The 26,826-nt window shown below is 49.2% G+C and overlaps 6 protein-coding genes across 6 annotated transcripts; 2 read left to right on the top strand and 4 right to left on the bottom strand.

Moving 5' to 3' along the window:
* Positions 1-103: 103 nt before the first annotated feature.
* Positions 104-1,787, top strand: BKA55DRAFT_637487 (cell differentiation family, Rcd1-like-domain-containing protein; the record flags this gene model as incomplete). Its single annotated transcript, XM_046197058.1, has 3 exons — positions 104-892; positions 966-1,548; positions 1,604-1,787. Exons 1-3 carry the CDS (start codon positions 520-522, stop codon positions 1,785-1,787), a joined length of 1,140 nt encoding a protein of 379 aa, XP_046052947.1. The 5' UTR covers positions 104-519.
* A 1,049-nt stretch (positions 1,788-2,836) lies between these two features.
* On the bottom strand, positions 2,837-3,921 carry BKA55DRAFT_560304 (complex I intermediate-associated protein 30-domain-containing protein). Its single transcript, XM_046192080.1, has 3 exons — positions 3,653-3,921; positions 3,155-3,604; positions 2,837-3,103 (listed from the first exon to the last, which is right to left on the bottom strand). Exons 1-3 carry the CDS (start codon positions 3,688-3,690, stop codon positions 2,935-2,937), a joined length of 657 nt encoding a protein of 218 aa, XP_046052946.1. The 5' UTR covers positions 3,691-3,921; the 3' UTR covers positions 2,837-2,934.
* Positions 3,922-5,615: 1,694 nt separating this feature from the next.
* Positions 5,616-7,079, bottom strand: BKA55DRAFT_722226 (uncharacterized protein; the record flags this gene model as incomplete). Its single annotated transcript, XM_046201029.1, has 3 exons — positions 5,616-6,218; positions 6,285-6,820; positions 6,899-7,079. 3 exons carry the CDS (start codon positions 7,077-7,079, stop codon positions 6,102-6,104), a joined length of 834 nt encoding a protein of 277 aa, XP_046052945.1. The 3' UTR covers positions 5,616-6,101.
* A 1,954-nt stretch (positions 7,080-9,033) lies between these two features.
* On the bottom strand, positions 9,034-9,369 carry BKA55DRAFT_536074 (uncharacterized protein; the record flags this gene model as incomplete). The annotated part of the gene is made up of 1 exon (XM_046189777.1): positions 9,034-9,369. The coding sequence occupies one exon, from the start codon at positions 9,367-9,369 to the stop codon at positions 9,034-9,036; it is 336 nt and encodes a 111-aa protein (XP_046052944.1).
* A 13,481-nt stretch (positions 9,370-22,850) lies between these two features.
* BKA55DRAFT_504994 (glutathione S-transferase) lies at positions 22,851-23,693 on the top strand (the record flags this gene model as incomplete). The annotated part of the gene is made up of 2 exons (XM_046187153.1): positions 22,851-23,227; positions 23,276-23,693. 2 exons carry the CDS (start codon positions 22,851-22,853, stop codon positions 23,691-23,693), a joined length of 795 nt encoding a protein of 264 aa, XP_046052943.1.
* Positions 23,694-24,844: 1,151 nt separating this feature from the next.
* BKA55DRAFT_591282 (fructose-1,6-bisphosphatase class 1/Sedoheputulose-1,7-bisphosphatase) lies at positions 24,845-25,976 on the bottom strand (the record flags this gene model as incomplete). Its single annotated transcript, XM_046195215.1, has 3 exons — positions 24,845-24,975; positions 25,024-25,805; positions 25,861-25,976. The coding sequence occupies 3 exons, from the start codon at positions 25,974-25,976 to the stop codon at positions 24,845-24,847; spliced, it is 1,029 nt and encodes a 342-aa protein (XP_046052942.1).
* Positions 25,977-26,826: the final 850 nt, after the last annotated feature.

The following is a 26,826-nucleotide window of genomic DNA, read 5'->3' as shown; positions in this document are numbered from 1 at the left end:
CCAAGTCCCGATGCCACAGCCGGTTTGACCTACCACAGCCTGAGCTCCATAATGAGAAGCAGGCTGACCAATCCCATCACCAGAAGCCGAATCGCTCTTTGCCCCAGTAGCACCTGCGAGCACCAGCACAAACCAACCCGCCAAACGATCTCACCTTGCTTGCTTGGGTTTGATCCTCCCACTTACTTACTGTGCTTTATCACCCGACTATACGACAAACTCCCTCTCGATTGGAATCTAGCCGTAAAGAAACGTTAGCAGATATTATACAGTCCTTTCTCCGACAAATTTTTACTTTCCTCACCGATTATTCCCCCTTCACCCATTGAAGTGTTTCGTGTACCTCCGCATTTGCGCCCTCGATTCATCAACCGGAATTCAAACTCGCTGCGCCGAACGATCGACCGACACTTCAGCCAAGATTACATCGAAGACGAAGAAGAGTACTGCCGGACTTGCACGTCATAAAGCCATAACCTCCGTTCCGAACCCCCTCGAACAAGAAAAGATACACCCAACATGATGCCAGCGGCGCACGTCTACGGACACCACCAATTCAACCCTCAGGGAGGAGACTCGGCTTGGATGCACCAGCAGCCTGGCGCGCATCATGCCCATACCCAGCAACAGCAACAGCAAGTGGCCGCTGCAGCCGCAGCCGCCGTTCAGCAGCAGCAGCAGCAGCAGCACTTTAACCGTCTTGCTGGCGCGGGTCAGCTCCCCGGCCACGGTCAGGATGCCGATCACAGCAATGTCTCGGAGGACAACCGGCGTACCATGGCCTTTATAGCCGATCTTCTCAACGAGAACACTCGGGAGGCTGCTTTGTTGGAACTTAGTAAAAAGCGCGAGCAGGTCCCCGAGTTGGCTCTCATATTGTGGCATTCATTCGGTACGTGCCCAAACCGTGTTGTCTTGGGCTACCAAGCGTATAGCTGGAAGAAGCCAGCTAACATGTCTCTCAGGTGTCATGACCTCTCTCCTCCAAGAGATCATCTCAGTTTATACTCTTCTTAACCCATCCCAGCTCACTGCAGCTGCCTCAAACAGAGTGTGTAATGCACTTGCCCTCCTCCAGTGCGTTGCTTCTCACAACGACACAAGGACCCTGTTTCTCAATGGTGCGTATATCTTGTCTCATAAAGAGGTTCCACATGGCTCACAATATATAGCACATATTCCTCTGTTCCTCTACCCTTTTCTTAACACCACTTCCAAATCTCGGCCTTTCGAGTACCTCCGGCTCACGAGCCTGGGTGTCATCGGTGCGCTTGTCAAGAATGATTCATCTGAAGTCATCAACTTTCTTTTGACCACAGAGATCATTCCTCTCTGCTTGCGCATCATGGAGACGGGTTCGGAACTTAGCAAGACCGTAGCCATCTTCATCGTTCAGAAGATCCTTTTGGACGACAATGGTCTCAACTACATATGCGCTACATACGAGCGGTTCTATGCAGTTGGTACGGTCCTTAGCAACATGGTTGCTCAACTTGTCGAGTCACAAACCGCTCGCCTCCTCAAGCACGTCGTCAGGTGCTTCCTTCGGTGAGTCAAACGCGTGTCTAGCCTGTTGTTCATGCCCTAATCAATAATCATATAGCTTAAGTGACAACGCTCGCGCTCGTGAGGCTCTGCGACAGTGCCTCCCTGAGCCACTCCGCGATGCTACCTTCTCCTCCGTGCTCCGCGATGACGCAGCGACTAAGAGATGCCTTGCCCAGCTGCTTATTAACCTATCGGACAACGTCGCGGATCCTAACTCTGGCGGTGTGTCCAGCATGTAAGAGCGGAGAGATTAATATCGGGAAGGCCTCGGCCTCCCCGTTGTGACAATACATACCCCTTGTGCATTGATACGGCGATTCATGAAGGATGGGCAATTTTTATTTTTATGATATTCTGGGAAAAGCGAAGGGATCAAAAGCATATTGCATCGTTGATACCCGCAACCCCTCCGGCTCGAAGCGCCGAGAGGAGTCCAAAGCTCCAGCAGAGCCACTGGGCCGACTTCTCTTTCCAACGCCGCTGACGGTTATGGGACTTGCATTCTGTTTCACATACCTCGGAACTGGGTAAAGAGGCTTCTATCGATCTGCTGCAGATCAGTAAGGCATGGCGCATCGTTCTTCTTACATACCTTTTCCGTCTAGCATCTTGGCCGCTCAACGACCGAGCTTGAGACGGATAGGAACGACACTTTTGAAACGGGCTCGGTCTAACTATAGGAAGGAAGATCTATGGGTGGTTACTAAGGGGGGTTCATGTAACAGGTATAAGGATAGCCAGCCGACTGCAGGCTGGGGAGGCGCTGGATAGACTTGGGTGGAGGCATATGGAAGTGTTTGACATGCCTGGTTTGGTGGTGTTTTGGCGTTGGATGGTGCATCAGAGACACGGTGTTCGTCAGGTTTAGGGGTGTATATTGTAAGAATTGCAGTTTTATAAAAAGATGTGTTCAAAGTTGTTATTGGTGATGTTTGGGATACTCCTGAGCACAAGTAATCGAAGCAAGCCGTTATCAGGGCATTCTGGCCCCTATATTCGTAGTATGATCTCTCCTCAAACTCTGTGGTTCAAACCGGCACAGTAGAGTCATGATCATCAGGCTAAAAGAAGATATCTATAATACCAGTAATACTAAGAGGTCGTAGCCCATGAGATGCCATTACTTGTGGTCATAGGCCTTCACAGTACTCTTGGGTTTGCTTCACAGTTAGTCTAAAGAATTTCCATTACAATACCAATCAGATGCTTACGTTTGCAGTTGATCGAGTCGGATTACAGAATGAGACAAGTAGAAGAAATCACGAATCCCGATAAGGGCGATCAATAAGGCATCGGGATAAAGGGAGCGCTGATCCTGATGCAATGCTTTTGTGTATTTAAAACCCGATTATGGTGAGTGACTAAAGATGAAGGTATCAAGTACGATTACAAAAGACCGCAGAACAGAGCCTTCCATGCAGGACGAGGGTTAGATCGCTGCTCAAGAGCATGCTTCTTAAGATCACCGTCATCGTCGCTGTCATCGTTATTCTTCTTGACAGCAGCGATCCAGTTGACATACAACTTGAAATCTCCATCCTGCTTATCAAAGAAGCTATTCAACGTTAGCGACCAATCCCCTTCGAATCACACACAAGAGACTTGCCTTCGTGCCATGAGAGATATCCTCTTGATATCATTCAGCTTCAACGGCTCAGGATCCTCAACTTCCCTGCCACGATACGTCGCCTTGAACTCATCCCACTTCATGAAAATCTCTCCCCCATTCTCGGGCGCCTTAAAGTCCACCTCCCAGCTCACACCAGCCTCATCTCTTCCATCCTCCCTCTTTCCAGGGATGGTGTCCTTGACGTTGAGCGTGAAAGTCTGGTCCGAGCTGTCCCAGCCAAGGGAGAGCTTTATACCCTCTGTGCAGGAGAGATCGAGGGCCAGGTCGCCGATTGTGCGCTGCGAAGCAAAACCAGCGCCTCCGAGAGTCTTGGTGTCAAGATGGCCGTAGAACTTGGCCTGCGCGGGGTTAGTGTAGAGGTGTGAGATGCTAGAGCCGCCACGGACGCGATCATCTGAGGCGGTCCAGAGACCACTGTCCCATGCCCTTGAACATGTTAGTTTAGGTTGCTGTTGTGACGATATTGACACGTACTTGGGGCCACCGAAGATGTATTGTAGACTGTTTGACATTTTACTTTGTTTTCAACTGTCAATTGAAGGAAGTGAAGTGAAATGAGTGAATTGAGATGCCTGATGTTTTGACATGAACGGATGCTTAAATGGATGACATAATTGAGTCTGCTCGTAGTACCACGCCAAGTCGGCAGTTGAGATGATTACGTACAGCAGTCAGTTAAGCTTCAATATCCTTGTAAAGGCAACTGCTTCTCAGACATGATGTTTCAATTAATTACTTGAGTACTTTTGAAGTTCAAATTATTATCATTTCACATACGGAGTACTTCAGTCACTCAAATTTGAGATACGTCATAAAACACCAAATGTCAAAGATGGCTGTTGATAGCCTTTGACCAACCTCTCTCGTCCCGTCCGCACAGACATAACGGCCGTGGTAGATAGAAACAAAGTTCACACCTCAGAAGCATAACGTTAGATCACCAAGGTAACTACGGATAACGACAGTATCATCATGTGTTGGTCCAGGCGCTGTTGACAGTCTTTGGTTGTTAGTTAGATCATGTCTAGCCCGGAATCGAATAGCGGCAGATCGAGTCCAGACTTGTCTTTGGTCTTGAGCTGTAAAGTCAATTCATCCCAGTGTCGAGATATCCACGCTACTGATGGACTGTACTGCAGACAAAAGGACCAGACTCTTTGCCTTGTTATTTAGCTATTTGGTATCGAAACTTGCTTTTCATGTTCTGCCTTTTCTGGTGATTTGTCTGCAATAAAATTGGGGGCCATTATTTGATCTGCAACGGCAAGGTTGGTAATTGAATGCATATTCCAACACTTGTTCACAGCCTACCTACATCCGTCTACTCAAACCATCCATGCCATGCTTTTACACGCAGACTCACACCCTTCTCCGTGTCTTTTTCCCTTTTCAATCCCCCTCTCTTTTATTATCTCTCCTCTCGTACTAATCATCCGCCACTCCCGGTAACAGCATCATTCGCCACTAGAGCAGACGAGGGTCCAAATCCTCCCAGAACAGACTCCAAGACCTGGCGTCAATCTTGACCCGAGCCTGATTCCTCTTTGTTATCCGTAGCCGTAGGAGCCGGCAAGACCACGTACGTCGGCACCGAAGAGGCCAGGCCATGCACACACAGAGCGACACCCAATAACATGACGGATATGATGCCAACTTGTAACACAACAAGACGCCCGGATTTGCCCATGCAACCCTCCTTGGCACGTGGAGGTAGGACTCGGACTCGGACTCAAAAAAGGTCTCCCAAATCCCAATCCCAATCCCAAAAAGCCAATCCCTTCATCACATCCACACCCTGGCACTCCGGTCTGTTAGTGGTAACCGCCGAGCGAGGAACAGCTCACATACCGGTCACATAGCGCATAAAAGTCTCCGTATCATAGGAAAAAAAGAGCGAGGGGACATAACACGCAATGCAATACGGTAAATGATACCCAACAGACAAAGACATTAAACGAGGTTCTGAGGCGCAAGTTCTGGATTCCGCCTCAGGAGCTTAGCTCAACTGTATTTGGCTGCACATGCACATGGAACGTGGAGCTGAAGCCACCCTCTCAAGCCATCGACAGACTATGGCACAATACCCGAGGCTCTATCTATTCAGCTCCGTCTGTCTACGCAAGTAGATAATAAACGAGGTATACGATGAAACAAAAACAGTAATTGAGCTACCAACCTGCATGTCCCTTGATCTTCACAAGATCTTCACAAGGGAGGTCAAGCTCTATCATACCATGCCATCTGCGTTCTAGTTCAGCCAGCCTCGTTATCTAGACTCACTCATCAGTCCTAAATCCCTGGGCCACCTCATCACATCACAATCATTATGAAACCCAGCCAGCTCATGATTCGTACAGTTCAGTTCAATGCAGTCAAGTACAATGCGTCGTGCACATTTCATCATCTAATTTGTCTCCATAGCTCAAGATATCTACTCAACCAACACTAACAAGAGTGTAAGTGGCCAAAGCAAGGTCTCTCGACCCCGCAGCCGCCATCTTTGTTGTTTGTTTGCCTCCTTGCCTGCTTTCAACCTTTACCAGTCCAATCCAGTTCAATGTCTCCAATATACATTCGGATGCATACAAGCGTATGCCGTATGCATTCCTAAAACGCCTCACTTGTCTTCTTTTCCTTCGCCGTTCCAAATAAGCAATTCGTCCGTGCATCTTGCAGCCGTTACAGAAACCACATGGTCGAGCGCTTCGACCCTGTGTACATAAAACGAATGCAGACGAGCAAACATCCTCTCGTCTGTGACATGGATACCTTTGCCGGTACCAAAAGAAGTGAAAAGTGTGGAGTGTGAAAGTGTCCAAAATATCAAAACCCGCCATGCTATGCCTCGTAGGGCTCATTTCCAACGCCTAACCCAAAATCTCAAATATCGCTATATTTCTTTCTCGCGTTCATGCCAGCTGCTCTATTGGTGCTGGATCAGGTCAGGCGAACCAGGCATTGACAGAGGCGTATTAGGGTAGTCGAACCCAGCCTCTGAGCAGTTGGCAGAGTGGTCGAAAGAATGCGACAGCGGAGGAGTCTGCGAACCCCATCAGCAACGTGGATCTCGTACAACCCCACGGGGCGTTTGACTGGCGTGACTCACATGAGGGTTGGACTGTTCGTATGCGCTACCAGAGTTGAAGTCCATGGGAGGCATGTAACCGTAGGTCATGTAAGGAGTGAGTCCGTCGTCACTAGGGTACGTCTCCCGCTTGATGGCATCGCTAAAGTGCGTCATGGAAGGAAGTGTCATGGGCACTGTAGACGCCGTCATGTAGTTGGGGTAGGCATCAGCGGTTGTGATGGCTGGGTATGACTGAGCGGAACCGTAGGGTGCGAGGAGGATCTCATCGGGAGCAGGGTATGTTGAGTATGTGAACTGAGGAGGGCTGTCTGAACGAGCTCGGTCATCGTAGGTGCCGGGGAAGAATAGCTCGTCAGTAGGCTCCATGGGAGGAGTGAACTGGCCCTGTGAGACAACAGGCTTGCTGGGAGCTCCGGATTGCGATTTTTGAGACTTGGGTGCGGAGGGGGATCGCTTCGACTTGGTAGGCTTCTGTGGCTGCTTGTCGGACTCGGCATCGTCAGAAGAACCAGCACGGCGCTCGAGGTCTTCGAGACGGCGCTTAAGCTTCTTGCCTGAAAGAAACTGTTAGTTCTGCGAAAACAGCTTATAAGGCTCTAGAGCGAGTCTAGAGTCAAGCAGATTCAACATACGGTAGTTACGCTGAGCAATGCGGTTCTGTATTCTTCGGCGCTCAGCAAGGTCAGAGATCTTGGTCCAGTCCTCATCGGGGTTCGCAGAAGCACTGAAAGCACTGCTTGTTCCCGAGTATTGTCTGGGAGGCGGAGGAGCTGCCGCGTAGGCGTAGGCGGGTTGTGTCATAAACATGGACATTGTGAAATTGTTATATGTGTGAGTGGGGGGTTGTTTGAAGCTGAGAATTGTAATCGTCGATTTTGTAACGACGAAGCTCTAGATGGCCCAAAACAAGATTGGACGAGTTGATTTCTTCTCAATTGTTTCCTGTATCTGTCTGTCCTCTTGTGTCTGTCTTGATATCCAAACGAACTGACAGGCTATGATAGCTAAGGCGAGGTGGTGAGTTGCTTGAGGTGAGTGTGGTGGTAGTGGGTATATAAGTATATAAGAGTGCAAGATGATAAAGATCAAGAAGATCTGAAGCTACTTGAAGCTGAACCTGTTGATGAACTTGGAGATAGATGGAGAGCAAGACGGTTGGTGAGGGGGAAGAGGCTGTATATTAAATAAATGTCCCCAAAGCTGCGCGGAGCAGGCATGGCATAACGGAAAGACCCAGGACGTGAGTGAGTGACGAGTAAATGGAAGGGACCCTACAAGGGCAGGGGCGTGTGAGGTGTGCGCCTACCTTGCCTTACGGGTACCTACTGTACCCATGAGGGGGTATCCAGCGCTGGACATTGCCTTGCCCTGCGCTGTGCTGCGCTCTGCTCTGTCTTCCTTTGATCAATCTGCAGTGTAGAGTTGAATACACGCCTCTTTCCCTACCCCCTCCATCACCATCACCATCACACACAGACATCCATGGCTCCGCTCCTCCACTTTCCACATCCCACACCTCTCCCCCTAGTTAGTACCCAGCACCCAAGACGGCACGGCCACACACAACCAGAAAAAGGTCCCTGGGCCTGACACCAACCCAAGGAGAGGGGTGTTTTTTAGTTGCTTGCGGGGGCTCTTTCGCCTCTGTCTCTCGGTCACTGTGTCTCTGTCTCTGTCTGTTTGGTGTCTTCTCTTCTTGGGGCCTGGCGCTGGCCTCACAGGGCTGGTGCTCATCATCCTCTGAGCCCCAATCCAATGCATTCTGCAGACAAGGCCAGGGTAGCTCATGGTACGTACCTCCGCCTTTTCAACCTTCCATTCAATCCTGTCCCCACTGGTGCTCGCACTCGTTCTTCTTTCACTGGACCATTTGCGATGCTACGGGGCATCGAAATCCTTTCGCTACGATCCTTGTGCCAAGCATTTCGTTCACTCATTCTCGAGTCCTGGGTCGTAATTTGACATCGCGACTGTTAATGGCGAAAAGCGAGACAGTTACGAATTGCTTCAATTTGAAATAATTGATTTTATTATGGCAAAATGAGAGATGCACTGACTGTTGGCCACTACGAGCCCTTCACTAATACACTTGAAACTGTCTCATTTGGTACAGTACGGCCCGTGCTGTCGACGGGCGATCATTAACCTTCCCCAAGGATTTATAATAAACTCCGCTGGCCATGTCCGATTCCGACTCCCTTCGGACGAATAGAGCAAATTACCAGGATACTGACAAATTCATTATCCATTTGTGAGCGGATTTGCTATCATGATGCTATGGCTGGCCAAATTCACCATGATGAATGATGAATGATGAATGATGAATGATGAATCCAAATATCTGGATGTATGCCTATATGCGCAACAACCTCGCTGTGCAACAAGGAGGGGAGTGCTGCCCTCCCACATAACGGTGTCTCTTCAAAAGAGCGGGATTCACTGAGTTACAGATCGGGGCTCAAGGAGGGCATGAGACGGGATCGAGCATCTGCTATGTCTCCTCATGCTATGCTATGCCATGCCATGCTATACTACACTGCGCCGTGCCATGAAGCAGTAACGTATCGTATACCAGATACGGCTTGGTTTGGAATGGGTGCGTATTGGATTTTATCAGTACTGATGAACCGTTCGTCACGTAGCATCAACGGTGGAGAGACAACGAGACGATGAACGACTAGGCGCAGCCAAGTCACCAGAAGGGCGGGAGCAAAATAGAACAGAAAAGCCATCAGAGGCTGGCGCTATTAACAGAGCAGATGCCATTCTAACCGTTTGGAAAGCCAACAACTGATAGAGGAGACGAGACAGAGAGGTTCCTTTGCAAGCTGGCACTGCACTCCCTGTAGTGGACACTAAACGAGCAAGCCAACCAGGTCTCCGAGATCAAGCCATGGACCAGCAAAGAAGCTTCAAGGCAGACTCGATGGAAATCTGGGCTAAATTTGCCCACATTTAGTCTATCGAGTCGATTGCCGTCTCCGTCTCTAGCGCGGCGTAGCATCGCCCTGCTTCCCCTAGTTAGCTTCCCATCCCATCCCAGCAGCCAGGCCCCCCAGGTCAGTCCCAGTCCCAGGGCAAGTTCGCTCACGTCCAGTCCCATGTCCTGGGGCTACCTTATCCACCGTTTTGACTGAGCCTCTTGTCTGCCATTTGAATTCCCTGTCCCAGAAAAAGGGTTCCTCTTAAAACCGCTGGAGACAGTCTCCAATACAACCCAACCCTGGGAACACATCAATAGAGGCTGGCCAATCACAAATAGGTCGACCCGAGCCCCCATAATAGAAGAAAAGAGACCCCGAAATGATTAGCTTTTGATCCAACTCAGCCCTGGGACCAATTAAAGTCCCACAATCCCAGGCTCTCTCACACAAGTCTGAGTCTGACTTTTGAGTGTGAGTCCGTCTGGTCTTTCAGTCGCTCCAAGGACCGTTTTCCCGGGTAAGAAGACCTTTCGGCCGGGCCGATCACGTCGTTCATTCTGGCAGCGCCCGTCGTAGGGCTGTGTGACGACACGATTAGTTCTTATTCCTCAGAATAATGTCCAAGCCCTGCCACAAGAGACCACTAGCAGCAATGTACGTATATAGATAGAGTCACTGTCGACTATTCGTACTATTTCGGTTTAGATCTGTCGAGGTCCTAAGAGAATGCCGCTTTTGCTCTGGAGATCTTCTCAACTCTACTGTCCCCTGCCAGCCCTGCCTTACCGGTCTCTGATGCACAAGTCGACAAGCGACATCAACATCGTGCCATCTTCCCCAGTTGCGCGCCTATCCCTACCGTTGTAGTCTTGAAGACCCAGGTCAAGTAGTTCCCCGACAACCGACACACCCAACCACATGGCTACAGGACGATAAATCCCTGTGAATAATCACCGGAATATTACTATGAGTTAGAGTTGCAGTTACAGTTGCAATTGTCTGGGCTGGGCTATATCGATAAAACATGACAGGTATTGGCGTTAACTACAATTGGAATCATATTGAATAAATCGTCTATGTTGTATTGAGCGTGGTCGAAATATGACAGATTTACGGCAGACCCTCTTGTCTATAGCAGAGCCAACAAGTTCAGGGACCAACATGATACACCTCTCGCAGTAATGGAAACACGTAACCAGCAATTTTGAGCCTTGGCTTTACTCGCAACAACCTTCGTCCATCTTCGTCATATTATCTTACTTGCAGCCTTGGAGATAATCGTCCCAAAGCCCTATTATTTGTCAAAGGAGGCTATATTAGATTCAATTCTCTGTACCTAGAGTTTAGAAAATACCCTACAACAAAATAAAGGTGGGCAGGGGTCGGCTGTCCTCACGATCAAGCTTCCGGCTGTTAAAGATTAAGCGCGGCCGCACCAAGACGCTACCCAGAAACGCTTCCCACAGGCGGCCGACCCCTGCCCCGCGACCGTTGAGTGGCAACGCGTCGCAGCATTTGACTCAATTTTGGAGAGACAAGCCTGGCCAAAGGCAAGAGGGGGTGAAATACAGTACCTACGCCATGGAATGACTTGTTTATTTGGAAATTCCTTTGGGGGCCACCTGAGGATCGACGTCCCATCAATTGCTTCGCCTACGTCGTTGACGACCCATTAGCACAGATTGACTTTCGTTAATGGTCCTGTAGAGAAGATGCTACTGCTGCCGAGGCCAGACTAACCTCGTTTGAGCCATTTTGCCTGTAATGATGTGCAACTTGTCCCTGAACCTTGTTTTTTTGCCCAGTGCACAGGACAAGTCGTAGCGAGGCAGGCTTTCGGCTTGTGTACCCGTGTTGGAGCTACGGGGCAAATTACCCTGCTTTGCCAGAATCCTTCGAGACTTGCGCCCTGAGGTTACGACGATGCATCCATGGCAGCACAACACACAACCGACACATGGCATCTTATGGGCTATCAGAGGCGCCATATGCTCGATGACAATATCACATCCGCTTCAACTGTTGGTGATTTGGCGCTTATCTTCTTGATCATGATTTTCTAATCGCGCCCGTTCCCAGTTGAGCGGGTGACACAAAAAGCATTGTCGATCAACCTTCTTCGGAAAACCCCCGCAGAGAGTTGGAGTTATCTGCGGCGAAATTGTGCCGCTCACTTACACGGACTTGTCTCCTCCTTTGAAGATATTTCTAATACACTAGAAATCCAACGTATCCACGACGCATGAACAAGCGGTCTGGTTGAATAGCCTGCCTGTAGCTATAGCGCTATTCTAAGCACTTTTCTGGTCTTAAAATCCTCACGATGAAAGGGCTGCGTTGACGTGAAGCCTCTCGTCATTTGCTCTCAGGGTTCCATCACGGATATAGATGAGAGCTAACTCACTTTCTCCGTGTAGAGACCGTAAAAGGAAATCACCGGCTCCGTGTATGGAAGGTTCCGGCTCCGCGGAATGTGCCATAACTAAGCATTTGGATACGTACGTAGGTGGTGCCCAGGGCCAGACTCAACATGAGCCCTTTTTACTATTACCCGTGCGGTAGAATTGACTTAAAGTGCAGCATTGTCGAGTCCGTCGTCAGAAAATGTCAGAAAACTTCAACAATGCTCAACGCTGGGTTGCGCCCGTTGGTACGACATACTACGGATATCGGTAACCTTTGGTTATGGTTAATCGTACCCCGAAATGAGCGAACAGACAGAGTGGCAGAGAGTGGGTTTCATGGAAGGAGCCGTGAAAAACACATCGGACTACCTGCTAAGGGAGAGTCCGAGATAGAGTCGGGATGTGAATCCTTGCATCAAGTCGAGTCGAGTCGTAGACTCACGAAACAAGCGCGAGAGTGATTTAGCAGAGGGCATTGCTGTCGCAAAAGTGCGGCGTAGACTTATTCAAAGACCCTTGTCCTTACTGCTCGCGCCCACATAGTTGTGATTGGATACATTGCCAGCTGTCAAGCGCGATAAACTTTTGGGCGTTGTCAGTTGAACCGTCGCACGAACAAGAGGGACGACCGGGCCACTTGATTGGATCGTCAGCCGCACTCAAATTTCCTTAGGCTGTCGCAACGTTTCAACTGCTCTTTTTTCGAAGCCTGAGTGGGCGGGGACTGTGATGGCAGCGCCGCGGGCTAAGGATATCATGGCTCGAGCTTTTGAGGCACACACGCACGCAATAACGGCCCTTGCTCCTAGACAGTTGATTGAGAATCAGAACAGAAACGAGTAAATTTCCGAGACGATGGCGTCTCGACCGTTGAAGGGATCCCCGAATGCCGTTTGTAGAAGGCGGGTTCATGGGTTCTAGTTTGTTGCTGTGCCGCATCTAGCTTCAGGATAAAATCAAGATAGCTTCAACGGTCGAGCTCGGATATGCCCCGACTCACGACAGGCAGGCAAGATGATATCCGTGAGTGCTGATGCAAGTGAATTTGCCACCTCCTCTTTTCGTGATTCTCATGCCTTCATCAGTAAATCCGTTTGGCCTCGACACAACTCAACTCATCCTCTCATGTAACCACCTCACAACTCACATACGGGATGCCGTTCCGGCTATCAACTCACATACACACATGGATGGCTGGGGATTCTAACTGCCTCACATAGCTTAGCTGTCAACGTGCCTGCAAGTTTCGAGCAATGATCTATGTCAAAAATATCCTCATCGCCTCTTCACCGTGGGATTATTACACGCCCTGCCACAGCAGAAGATATCACCACCTTAGTCGGATATGTTTTCCCTTGAACCCCTGTATGTTAATGAGTTGTGTTTGCGTAGCACTTTCAAACACATCCTTCAGTGCAGCATAACGTTAGGCCAGGTCGTCTGTCAGAATGTCTAGATTCTGACTTTCTGACTTTCTGACACGTCCCCATACCCCGATCCGTCTATCATTTCCCGTGCGAATTCTATCTAACTTAGCTAGCCAATCGCCAATTCAGGCTCGTTCCCCCACAAGGTGGGAAATCAGTCGATTTAGTGATCCACGCTGTTGTCCTAATGTTAGTGGCACTGACCAGGGATAGGTCTTTGCTCTATTCCCGTGTGGTATGTCTTGAATTTTTATGTTTATTCCCCCGCCTACGGATATCTCTTGTCCTACGGACATCACATATAGAAGGATTGCACTAGGATTTAGCAACGCAACGCAACAGAGTCAAGGATATGCATGATTAGATAGACGACGTGTGGTTAAATGCTCCATAAAATACATGATCAGATCGATGGATTAGGAAATCAGTAATTGACCCTCTCTCATGCCTGGTAGAGTTACACCACCAGCAGTTCGGTATGTGGGCAGGCACTTACATGCCTACTGTACAGTAATTTGCCGGAAGTAACCTCCATCCATTGGAAAGGATCCATGGATACTCAGCCTTACACCTCACAGTCGGGACCACCTCAGCCATGTCCCTGGGCTCTGTGCCTCATGCAATGCACTGCACTGCACACTTTCTTCACATTGGACCAACGTAGCATATCATCTAATCCATCGAAACTTGATTCCTCAAACGATACTGATTATCCGATTCTGAGGATCCCTGCAACCCAACGATAGTCCTTGGATCATCAGTGCCCAACAAATAACACGAGATATTTCGAGACAGAGAGTCTTGACTCTGGACCGTTGATGATGGCTGAAACTGCCGCTAGACGCACGCGCAGATGAATGCATGTGCTAGCAGCACAAAGGGTCCCCTCTTGACGGGACTTTGGTCCTATTTCCCAATCTGGGCATATTCGTCGAAATGCATGGTCCAAATCTCTGGGCCCATCTGCTTCGCCTTGCAACTTCAAAAGGAGAAGCATCTATCCAATGAAGCTGTAGTATTGCCAGGCTGCTATGCTTCTGCCCCCTGAGGCTGCATGGTTATGATCGTGGTTGAGACAATGGTTGCATGTGCTGTAGGCATGTACGTGGCACCGCCCGTTATCCGTTATCCATCACCCGCCTTTTTGGTCAGAAACCACCCTCTTGTTGATCAACGTCACGGGCGATGCGTGGGGTTGCATTCAACTGAAGACGGCACTCCCTAATAAGGCTCAGTATTTGATATAACCCCTGAACGGCGGCTCTCAGCCAATCTTTTGCGAGACCGACAGTCTGTGTGCTTATCAAGCAGTGAACCAGATGGATGGCAATTATAGAGCACGGGGGTGAAAACAGCCCCCTGTTATCACTTGGATAGGATCTACCCAGCCCTACGAGATGACAAGTTGGGCGCTTGAATGAGTGTCCTCCAACCGGAAGAGAGTGTCAAACCATGTATGGTGCTGCCCCCTCTCTCATCCCGATGTCCTCATAACGTTTCTCAGTACCGGTAGTGGTAGTGGTAGTGCTATTCAGTGGTACACCCCTTTTGACAAATTGTGTCCGACTGTTGAAAAGTCCGCCGCCGCCTTTTGAGTGACAAGTCGACAAAGGATCCTTGGGGGCTCGAGGCGGCCGCTGCGCCCTGAGCCAGATCACTGGGACTACCTTACCTGCGCTGCTACGCTACGGTGGGCCAAACTCTAAGCTCCAAGCTCACCTCACAGGGCAAAAGTTAATGGAAGCTTGCTTGCTTGGTAGCTGTCGATCATAACTAAGGTATCAAGCAAAAAAAGAGCACAAGCTCTCTTCGGTGACCATAATGTGAGCACATTATCAAAGCGTCTATCATAAAAAGTAATTCTGATTCGTCGCGGACTTTGCGGATTTGAGCTCAATGTTAAGCCGTAAAATCCGTGTTTCTTCAACATATCCGCGTCTAAATGATAGAAAGAAGACTAAGGTAACTCAAAACTATCCAGAATAAGATTTTGCTGGTCCTTTTTGTTTTCGTTGACGTCAATCCGAAAAAGCTGTTGCTGGCATCAGATACAAAGTTGACCGAGATAATCGGGGACCATGCATCACGGGCGCATGTTGACCTGCGCGTCAACTAACTCAAGGCACGGGTTTTCGGCGAAGCCGTAGCGGACCATGCACGCCAGACAAGGCATACAACCAGGCATTTCTGATGTTTCTGAAATCAATTGGAGACGAATCACGGCTGAAATTGAAACAACGATGATTATTTGGCGAGACAAGGACCATCAGAGCAATTGAAGCCCACATGCTTTCATCATTTGATTCCATTACCGTGCGTGTTTGACTCTCTGGTCTACCTCTACCTACAGACCTCCTACGGCCGGCTTGCGGCACGACTATGCGGCTCAGGGTCGGCGAACGGATTCCCGCTTTATCAATTGGTCCATTAAATGAAGCTAGCTCAGTCTAATGTTGACTTTGTATTTGTCATTTGTCTATACTCAACAGAGCCATTCTCTGCGAGGGTCTTTTTTTGGTCCTTCACCTCCAAATATCGTCACCAAAGATATCGTCTTACATGCTCCATCATCAAACACTGCACCACTTCCTCGGTACCATCATGTCGTCTCCTGTCGTGTCGACGAGGGTAGGTTTAAGGTTCTCACTCTCCCCAAGGCCCCAAGCCACTGGACGGCATTCTGGGGATCCATCCCATTTTCTCACTCACAGCTCACGGCTTTGCTTTGGGGGTGTGTTGGCTTGGTCCTGGCACCAGTACATACTGGGAATAGAGCCTACGCGGAGACTTTTTGCTGGCACTAGCTTCCTGTCTAAAGCTCAAGCTAGAGCCTAGCACTGGCACTGCCATTACCAGAATGGAGCGGACACTTTTTCTCCCGAGATGAAAGCTCACACGTGAATCAAAGTCTCCGAGAACTCCATCTGCAAAGATATACTTTGGCTATGGGTTTAACGATGGAGATACAGCAAGACCATGAGTGTCATTCATTGAATCAGTACTGAAGCTCACTCCCCAAGTGAGACTTGACTTGATGGGGTCATAAGCCACGACAAGATCCCCGCGGCTGCGTGCTTGTGGAGTAAAGATAGATGTCCCTGCATCTCTGCTCTCCTTTTCTTTCACGTGAAGCAAGACATTGAGACACGAGTTGCAGATTCGTCACGACTTTTTGCCCAAACCCCAACAGGCCATTTAGACGAGGTCCCCGAACTGAGTCACAACACAACAATTGCAGCCCATGTCATTCATTAGGGTAAAGTCCAAGACAAGTCAAGTCAAGTCAAGCCAAATGGTACCATAGCGTCCGAGCTTTGGTTCATTCATTCCCGCTTCGTTTCCTGAAAAGCTTCGGGGAGCTCTGGCGTATCTGGTAGCTTGAAACCCGAGCAGCAAAAATACGCGATAGGCACGCCTGTTTCCCCTGGTAGGAAATGATGGGCAGCACCAGCACGCCCGCAATCAACTGCCAGAAAGATGAAGGGGACGGGAGGGGCATTCGCGAGGGCTGTGGGGTGTAGATATCAAGACCGTCAGTCGCCAGCAAGGGGAAACGTTTTTTGGGGTCCAAAAATGATAAATGGGCAAATAACTTGCTAGGTTAACCAGGGGGCGTACGCCAGCGCAGCGGATGGACGCGATGCGACACACGCGTTTAGAAATCTGGGTTAAATTCAAAGGTACATGGCTTGAGCGCCTTGAAACGTATCACAGCTCTGTACCCTTTCCCGTCATGACGGTTGTTAAGTCCGATCATGTGTACGTAATTAACTTGGTTAAGTCCGGGCTATCGAGAAAGGCAAAATGCTCGAAAGAGAATACCCCAATGGGAGATTCCATTCGAGGCATTGCCATTGCCATTGCGTGGTCAGTCGTAGATCAGAAGACGAGCCAGGAGAGGAGACCAGAGATGCGCCGTGTTACCGAGCGACAGTTCAAGGTGATGACTGGGATGCAAGACACAGCGGGTAGCTCAGAACGATAAAAAAGGGCTGATCCACTGCATCGGAGCTGGAATGAGCAATAACCAACAGTGATTGAAGCACAGGTAACAGTACAGATAGAGACAGGCACAAGGTACACTACAAGGCTGCCTGACAAGACAGCGTGTACTCTATATCCTCGGTCCGCCATTTCCAAATCAGTACATCTCCTCCGTGGGCTGAAGACGCAGATGCAGATGCAAATGCAATCGAGACACAAGAGACAGGTTCAGCCCCAAGACATGATCAACATGTGGTATGGTATTCGTTGGCTGTGGTTGCGAAAATTGCGGAGATGAGGAGATAGGGAGATGGATTGGAGGTCCGCCGTTTGATGACAGTCAGACTCTAACAAGTCTCCTCGTAGGGCTGCAGTTGATGAGCGGAAGGGTATCTTTGCTCAGCGGTGAAGCTCTAAGAAATAAGGCTTCGGCGAGGCCGGTTGACCAAGCGAAGCCGTCCGTCCAAGCAGATTGCGTCTTCGTGATGCCCGTGGTTGCATGCGACACTCCCCGAGCACAGAGTAGCCGCATCTTCCAGTAATGTATCTACAGCGGCAGGGTCTACCTTGGCGAGACGTCAGGTGTCTCATGATGACGAATGTTTTGCTTTTGCCAATATTCTCTAAGGGTTCTAAATTGAATGTCAGGGTGAGAATGAAGCTCAAGTGCCGAGAGACATGAGCACTAAGATAGCTCTGCTTTGCTTTGGTGGATTTGTTCACTGCCAGAGCACTGAACTTGTGTGGGGATTTCACTGAGGGGGCGTGGGCCTGTGAAGCTTCCATTGCAGGAGACCAGCAAAAGACAAGACAGAGCAGGACAGGGGTGGGGGTGACCTCGAGCGGTAGGGCTGAACGGGCGGGAGCGAGATGAGAGGTGGAGCCTCTGTCTGATTGGTCGAGTGTCCGCATCTTCAGCAAAGACATGGTGTTGTCTTCAAGGGGCGGGGCCGGTTTTAGCCAAGTTCCCACTGTTGATTTCTGGATCCAAGGATTCTGCTCCGCTGTCAAGAGTGAAAAGAGCAACCCGACGAGAGAGAAATGAAATTAAATTACCTGCCCCTTGTTTACTTCTCTTGGCTTCAGACTCGCGGATGCGGATCCTCCCGATGGAAGTGAATCCATGCTCTCAGAGCTAGAAAGACAGGGTCTCTGGGTACAGTAACCTGCTGTGCCGCCGCAACCACAAGTCGAAGCCCACGAGTGCAATCTTGCAACCTTGTTTTCCCCTACTACAACGCTACGCTGCGCTGCTGGACCCGTAGCCCGTGCCTGGCCTGGCCTGGGACAGTTCATCATCACCACCATATGTTATCGACGATTCGCTGGGATCAGGCTCGGGTTTAATTTGGGAAATACGGCAGTGCATTGCAGCGATCAACATCCCATCCAAGAACAGCGCAGAGTGCTACTGCTACCTTGTAGGTAATAAACACTACGCTGCAGAATAGGCAATATGTTGTTGCTTCTGTCGTCGTAGCTTTGACTGTACTGTACAGTAGCGAAGCGAAGCGAAATGCAGTACTACTTCGGTGGCTGGCATGTAAATGCAGAACAAATGTACAATTAGAGTCACGTTGTCGCGATTGATTTGCTGATCGAGAAATGCGATTGGCGTCATTAGGTTAACGGCCTTCTTGTCTGGGGTTGCGCCCCGGTAGGCAGCAGTATTTCTGCACAGCTCTAGTGATTCCATTCGCAAAAAAGCCAAACCCAATCGCCGAGCAGAGCAAGCACTAGAGCGAGAATGGTAAGAATTTCGACAGGAGCGGGAAACGGAAACTCTGATTTTCCATTACCAGCGTTGGGAACCTTGTAGCCTCATGGCATATCCCTTGAAGTCGGAGCCGGAGACGGGGAGACTGATGAGAGAGCTACTCCGCCACGTTTTCTTGGTAGAGGTAGAGCGCAACATGCCACCCTGATTAGGAAAGTGGTGCATGCCTTTGACTTGAGGCTGGTGTCCCTAACAAATTGGATTCCCTGCGCCTCAGGTCAAGGATGGACTAAAGATAGAGGCACGTACTGTACTACTCGACCCCCTGCTTCGATCATCCCCGCCCTGTGATCCAAGTGGGGAAGCGAACAGGGGTGCCAATGTCCGCCAGTTTAACGTGGGAGAGAGCGTTTTGCAGTGATGAAAAGGCGGAGGACCAGGGGGACCAGGGGGTGCAACCGTCTTGAGATCCAGATCAAGAAACGTGCCTTTTTTGTTTCTTTACATCGACAATTCGAATGCGGCACAACCACAACCATGAGCACAAGCAAATCCACAAACGGCTGCATGGGAATCTCGCCGAGTGGTAGCCGACAGGTTGGGACATTCATTCATTCATTCAGTCATAATTGAGGCTGTAACTAGCGGATAATCACTGAATTGACGGCAGCCTGGAGTCTAGACACCCCTCACACTCATACTCACACTCACACTCACATCATTGTACATACCTATTCAACTGTCATGGATAGCTTCATCAACAATGGAATCGTCATAAAATCCTACCTGTTAATAGCATCATCAGTTTCACCCTCAGCCTCAGGGGACTTTGTCCATGCATACTACTGCCAATCCCCCTGAACCTTCGAATCTTGATACCGTTTTTGTATACTAGCAATTTAACGTTGTATGAGTTAACATGATATCGCAACACCTTGAATGATAACACTCTTCTCCTGTTCATCATGCTCGTACTCAGCTCTACCCCGTATCCAATTCAATTCAATTCAATTCTCGCATTCGCTCTCATCATCCTGCCTTGTTGCGTATGTTGCTCACGATCCTCTCATTCTTTGAACCCCTTCGGCTTTGACCGATGAGGCATACTCGTTATGATTCATATCTTGCCCTTTGCAGTTACTACACCTCGCACGAAAGGTTATCTTGCGCCTCCACGCCTGGCGCCGCTACTGTACTCTGCAGTACAGATTGACTTTCCCATCGTGTAATTCCGCTTTTTCTATCTTTATCCTGTGGCATTTTCACGAGGGTTCCGCTTCCCCAGGAATGGCGACATATCGAATGTCTCTGAGAGACAATGACAGGTGGGCGTGAAATGTGACTTATTCCCGTCTAAGCTGAATACAAACAAGGCCGGATACTCACTGAAGCAGCCCCCAGAAGTGCCAGACATTCTTTGTAATGCCGTCGCATCACATGTCTTGTGATGACTCTGGGGTTGGATTACCAATCTGAATCTTTGAAATGCCTTCTTCAGACGTTGACCAAAGTTTAGTGCTAGGAGCTTTTGTCGGCGCCATGGCACCCTAAGGTTTCGAGCGTTTTGAACCGGCGAGCCTTGTTTGACTCACCATTTGCCATTGATCACCACCAATACCCTCAATACGACAAGTTCCTATCCTCTACGACGAATACGCATTTGACGAATCGAAACTCACTCGCTCGCTCCACAGACTGGTCTTGTTGTGATGGATATTAACTCCACGCCTACGGCTCAGAGACGGATCTTAGCGGTGCCGCCAGCCGAAGCCACGACTATGCCGTCCGGTACGTAGGCTGGCTAGTCCGACAACTAAGGTACTACTTGGCGATCTCCGATAGTTTGAACAACTAATCTGAGTGTAGTTCAATAGGCGAGGGTACCAATGAGATTGGACTGGGAACTCAGGGACGACAGTTTACATCACTGAGCACATGTTGGTCAGAGTGTCTTTTCACTGAGGTTTCAGGGCTTAGGCGGGACGAGAAGGAAGAAAGGGTAGGCCGTTATGGTGAGTAGAGAACCCTTGGCAGCTAGTATGGATTACTCTTTTGGGGTGAAACCAGCCGCTGCGAGACATGTTTGTGAATAGCCAAGTTCAAAGTCTGCGTCCACGTCAAAGCAAACTACATCAGCGGCTTGAATCCTTCAGACGTGCAGATATTCCCCATGTCTGCGTCTGTTTCCATCTTTGCCGTGCCACTTTTGAAGGAACAAGTTTGTGAAGACATCGTCAAGGGAGGGGGAGCCGTTTGAATGGAGTTTAGATATGGGAACTGGAGTTAAGGACCCTGCGGCATGAAAAGACATCACATCACAGATCTCAGCGCGAGCCTGTCGGGGATTTTCTCAGCAGTAGATCAAAACCGGGCATCCAAGAGTCTGTTTCCCTGCTTTCTGGGTCTTGGATCACTTCGCCTAGGATGATTTACTGTATGTGCTGTAGAGTTCTGCATTGCATGTCCCCCAATGGTGATGAAGTCAGTCAGTGTAAGTCAGAGCGGGTAAATAGGCTGGACAGGATATCGAGGTAAGGGGTGTGATGTTTGTGTTATTCCCAGGGAACTCGACTGCCTGCAGGCCATGCTCAAAGAGCATTGGCTACCGGTTTCAAGGGTGCAGTGCCTACAGTATCATCAGGCGTCAGCTCCAAGGCTAAGTGATCTCGTTCGTCGTCGTGGGTGGGGAAGGGAGCTTGGCTTTGAGGCGGGTGCTCCGCAGACCAAACAAGTCAGAACCCAATTTGATGCTGGGTGCTGGTACCTCATGATAGTGACGTAGGTGCTTCTATGCTCTGGGCGTTGAGTCTACATCTGATTAGTTGCGAGTGAATGCAACATTGCATTCATCGTATTGTGATTGAGGCACTGATGACGACGTGTCAAGTGCTATTCTCGAGACTCAAAGAAGTCCTAGATTGTTGATTCCAGACTCTTGTCTCTGGGGAATGTATTCTGTCAGAGGAACTGTCGCGGGTGTCTACATATCTCTTGGGGTAAAGCTCACGACGATCAAAAGAGACCCTGATTAACTCATCAACTCACAGCCAACTCCAACTCCACCACGAGAAGGATCGGAGGATCACCAGCAGGGTTACGGTTGCAACGACAATCCAACAGCACTTTACACGAAATACCATAAACGTCTTTGTTGCGTATTTGTTGGTGCTACTATAGTATCCTGTATCCACCGAGGAACCTCTCATTTATCTGAAACTATTCCACCCGTGCGCAGCTCAACCGTTGATCTGGGACCTACCCTGGACAAATTTTCATGAGGATCTGATGAGAAACAACGGGCCGATCCCTTGACATTTCTTGCGTATTGCGCCATGATAATGGGGCTGATATCAGAACGAAACGTGCGAGGCGTATTCTGTCGTTTACCGCGCGGTTGTCCCACTCGTTTCGTTGTGTTTCGGTGTCAATGCTTTTGTTAGTTGTTTCATGCAAGATTTGACTAGAATGACAAATAAGTCAATACTTCATAAAAAATCCTGAGTGATATTTGTGGACAAGTGCAGGATATCATAGGATGAAATCAGCAGGCTCTTTGACCATCTGTTCTGCGCCCCTAAGTAACTAGATGTGCCAATTATTTGCATCTCAAACACTGGCAGCAGTCAAACTACAATATGGAATTGCTTTATTATTGCTTGAGATCAATTGTTTCTTTTGAGCATGTCTGGACCATAAGAACATTTATTCCGCGGAGGCTGCGTTAGCTGTGCTTTGAAATGCAAGCAGTCGGAAAACGACTTCGCGTTTGGATGATTCCACATTATAGGGTAATCAAGATTACAAAGCTTCGTGGATGAGTAAACATCCCCGACTCCAGAATCTCCCTGGACAACATCGTGCAGCGCGCCTAACTCATTGCGAGTGAAAGAGTGTGCATTCCAAAGAACTGATGACCAATTGATGATTTGTCGATTCCAGAGTCACGATATTGGAAATCATACTGCAAGATGGCATCCCTACGCCGCTCAATGACGACATGCTCAACCATAAAGCAACCATACATGCCTCTCTCTTTTCCTTCTCCTCTACCTTATAGACCACAGCTTTCTCAAGACTTCAATTACTCATCAAAACCCTCTTCAATAATCCCCAAACGTTGCTACTCAATGGCTCGACCAACCGGCCTCATTGCATCAGAGGGCATCGAGCTCCTCAGCTGGGGCACACCCAACGGCGTCAAAGCCCATATACTTCTTGAAGAGCTCCGCGATGCATATGGGCTTGACTACACCATACAAGGCATCGACATTGGACTCAATGTCCAAAAGGAGCCTTGGTTCACAGCCATCAACCCCAATGGTCGTATCCCTGTTCTTGTTGACCATGACAACAACGGTCTCGCTGTTTTCGAAGGCAATGCCATCTTGAGCTACTTGACAAGAAAATACGATCCAGAGCATAAGTTCTCGTTCAAGATTGACGATGATGACTATACTCGTGCTGAGTCGTGGATTGGGTGGCAACATGGTGGAATTGGACCGATGTAAGTCATGAGCATCAATATCGGGGCGGTACACTTACACTTCAGCAGGGAAGGACAGGCGTTTCATTTCAATGGTGTCAAGCCAGCAGTGCCATACGCTATACAACGTTACGTCGGCGAGGTAGAGCGTCTCTACGGGGTCCTCGACAAGCGTCTCTCAGATCGAGACTACATCGTCGGACCCGGTAGGGGCCGCTACTCCATCGCAGATATCGCCCTGATCGGCTGGACAGATCGTCTACCACGCACAACAATCTCGTATGATCAGTTTCCCAATGTTAAGGCGTGGCTTGCTCGTATGCTTGAGAGGCCTGCTGTAAAACGAGGCATGTTACTTCCAAGTGGTAAGGACCAGCCGACAGGATTGGACCCTGTGGACGAAGAGACGAGGAAGAGCCGTGCAGAGCTTAAGGAGGTTGTTGACAAGGCCAAGGAGCAATTTGGATACAAGTATTCATCCCCGTAAATGGTGACTTTGTCAGGGTGCGGGAGAGTTGTGTGAAGGAAGCTGTTACATTTTTGGAGTTAGATATCCAAGAGCATGTAGTATTCAAATGATATAGATTTTCGAATGTAGTGTCCCAGTCGATCAGCCTAAAGTTGAAACGACTCATTCGTTTATGAACTTGAATAGCTGGATACTGGATATCAGATGCATGTAGCTCAAAAGACGGCAAAGACAAAAGGCTCACAGCGTTAAGGAACGGTTTACTGAGACAGAAGATGGATTTTACAGTCAACTGGTCTTCTTTAGAATCACAGTCTTCCCGATGCGTCAATTCTCCTATAGTCTTGCTATAAACATAGTGTTCAAGTCACTTTGGACCTAAGCAATGCAAGAAATCTCGAGACCGTATTCCTCAGCAACATAAATACATAAGTCAAAAAGCTTAGAATAAATCACAAAATCTAGTAGGCTCTGTAACAATTTGCTTTTCGTCCTCCGATCACAGGTACCAAATCCGTCAACACCCCGAGGGGGCTTCTATCTCTGTTATCGGAGCTGGCGAGTGTATATCGAACGGATGCAAACCTACCATGTCAAATTAAACTATATGGCGAGGTGAACAAGAAGTAAAAGGGAATGGTGAGATAGCCATGGCCGAGACAGTAGCGAGAGATCTCAAGCTACGTTGGGAGCAAACGTTGCGGGTATGTCTGTGACGCAGCCTAATGACGGCTGAGCAATCAGCCCTCAGTTTCTTAGGAAAATACCGGTGTCGGAGTAATTATACGACCTAGAGTCCGACATTGTGGAGAGAAATAGCGAGTTCTACATGGTTGTGGTGCTTGAGCTAGTTGTTGTGAGACGATTGTTAACCAAGCTACTCTTTACCAACTTGACTGTACAAGACCGTGGTCATATAACAATTTAGCACCCATGAAGCAAGGCAAAAGAAGACGACGGTACGGGTGGCGTGACGTCCCCAGTTAAACCGCCTCCATGATAGCTCGCGATCATGACTTCCCATCATGACGACACTGTGCATGATGGTTGGAAAAATGGTAGATATGATAAATTCATCATTAATATGCTCATTCACTCATGAGGTTCGCTTTTTGATATTTAACTGATTTCATAATCCCATGCCAAAGCGCCATTCTGTTTGTTTCCCCTTAGTTGTGGAACTTCTTCACCTTCTCGACCTCATCGTAACTACCCATGAAGATACCGGCCTTGTCGTGGATGTGCTCGGGTACCACCTCGAGCATACGGTTCATCTTGCTGTCGACAGCTTGACCACCAGCTAAACATAGTTAGTAAAGTGTTAAGTCATTGAGTTCGATTGACGTACCATTCTCGAAAATGAGAGCCATGGGCGCGCACTCGTACAGAATACGGAGCTTGCCCTTGGGGCTCTTCTTGTCGGCGGGGTAAGCAAAGATACCTCCGTAGAGAAGAGTTCGGTATGCATCGGCAACCATGGAACCGATGTAACGTGAGCTGTAAGGCTTGCCGTCGGCTTGGGCTTGCTTTAGGGAGTTGAAGTAGTTGATGGTCTTGTCCTCCCAGTACAGAGAGTTACCCTCGTTGGCGGAGTAGATGGCGCGCGACTTGGGTAGGCGCATGTCGGGGTGAGACAAAATGAACTCGCCGATGCCGTTGTCGAGAGTGAAACCGTTGACAGTTCCACCGCGCATGGTGATGACAAGCTGAGCAGAGGCGCCGTACATGGTGAAACCAGCGGCGAGCAGCTCAGTGCCGGGCTTCAGGATATCCTCCTTGACACCCTTGGAGCCTTCAGGGAGCTTGTGAATAGCGAAAATGGTACCGACTGAGACACCGGCGTCCAAGTTGGAAGATCCGTCAATGGGATCGCAAGCGACAGCGTAGTGGGCATCATGAGCATCCCTGAAGTAGATGATCTCGTCCTCCTCCTCAGAGACGAGGAGCGCACACTTGCCTGATGAGCGCATGGCCTCGATGAAGAGGTCATTGGAGATGACATCGAGCTTCTTCTGGTCGTCGCCGGTGATGTTGGAAGAACCAGCCAGACCGGTGAGGTTGACTAGGGTAGCGCGTCGAATGTAGTAGGCAATTGACTTGAAAGAGAACTGGAGAGCGTGACACAATAGACTGAAATTTCGTTATTAGTATGGTTATCATGAAGTTGAGGTCACAAGGGACGTACGTGAAGTCACCAGTGGCCTCTGGGTGCTTGGCCTGCTCCTCAGTGAGGAAGCGGGTGAGGGTAACAATGTTAGTGTTGACCTTTTCGGTTTCTTGTCCGCTGTTTGTAGTAGCCATTGTGAATGTGTTTGTGAGGGGAGGATAGGTATGAAAGGAGGACAAGTTGATCGTCGGGAGGGGCAGTTGGAGAAGCGACTTGACTTGACTTAGACCGGGAGAAGGTTTAAGCCGACAGACACGAACAAGGTAGTTGTGATGGGAATAGTATGAGGGTATCGTGAGGGGGAAAGATGGAAGAAGAAGGGAGAGGAAGAAAAGAGAGAAGCACGCGACGAATATTGGGGAAACGGGACCAGTTATGTAAAGGAATAGAGAGGTAGGTACAGTTCTACCTCACGGATACCGCGTCCGTGTCTTGACGACAATTGACGGATATGACGATCGATGATATCCATACATTTCATTAGGTACACTTTCATTAACCGACTGGGGTTATCAACGGCCCCATCCGCGAAAGAGAGTCAACCCGCAACAACAAGACCGAGACTCTGAGACTCTGAGAGTATAGGCCCAACCATGATACGTAAAAGCTCCATTGGGGGCGCATCATATCGGAATGTCATGGGCCATCGTGACCTTTGATAGCGGGCTCCCGAAGAGAATTGGTGCTTTTGCCGGCCGAGGGGAAGCGGCTCAAGAGGATTTCCCGGGGTCTCCAACTCCGACTTCTTCCCCCACAATTTACAGTGGTCGAATTTGGAGGTTCTCGAGGTAGAGTTCGGGGGTTGTTCCCCGAGGAGCAGGACACTCGAATCACGATTTCTTTGTTAGTTGTCGTCACAGCCACTGAGAGACCCTCTACAGTGGGCGTGCAAAAGTTCCGACACATTCCGGATCCACCCCAACTACCTCGATCTCATACTGCCATTTCGGATTGCAATTGCATGGGCAATAATTCTTCAATTTA

This window comes from Fusarium redolens, assembly GCF_020744475.1.
Source record: "Fusarium redolens strain MPI-CAGE-AT-0023 chromosome Unknown BKA55scaffold_4, whole genome shotgun sequence".
NCBI lineage: Eukaryota > Fungi > Ascomycota > Sordariomycetes > Hypocreales > Nectriaceae > Fusarium > Fusarium redolens.
Note: the sequence above shows the minus strand (reverse complement) of the source record. Positions and strands in the feature narration are given on the sequence as shown.

Coding starts and splice junctions, on each gene's coding strand:
- BKA55DRAFT_560304 (XM_046192080.1), bottom strand. CDS start 3,690: ATGTCAAACAGTCTACAATACATCTTCGGTGGCCCCAA. Junction 3,605..3,652: donor TACATCTTCGGTGGCCCCAA/GTACGTGTCAAT, acceptor AACATGTTCAAG/GGCATGGGACAGTGGTCTCT. Junction 3,104..3,154: donor ATATCTCTCATGGCACGAAG/GCAAGTCTCTTG, acceptor AACGTTGAATAG/CTTCTTTGATAAGCAGGATG.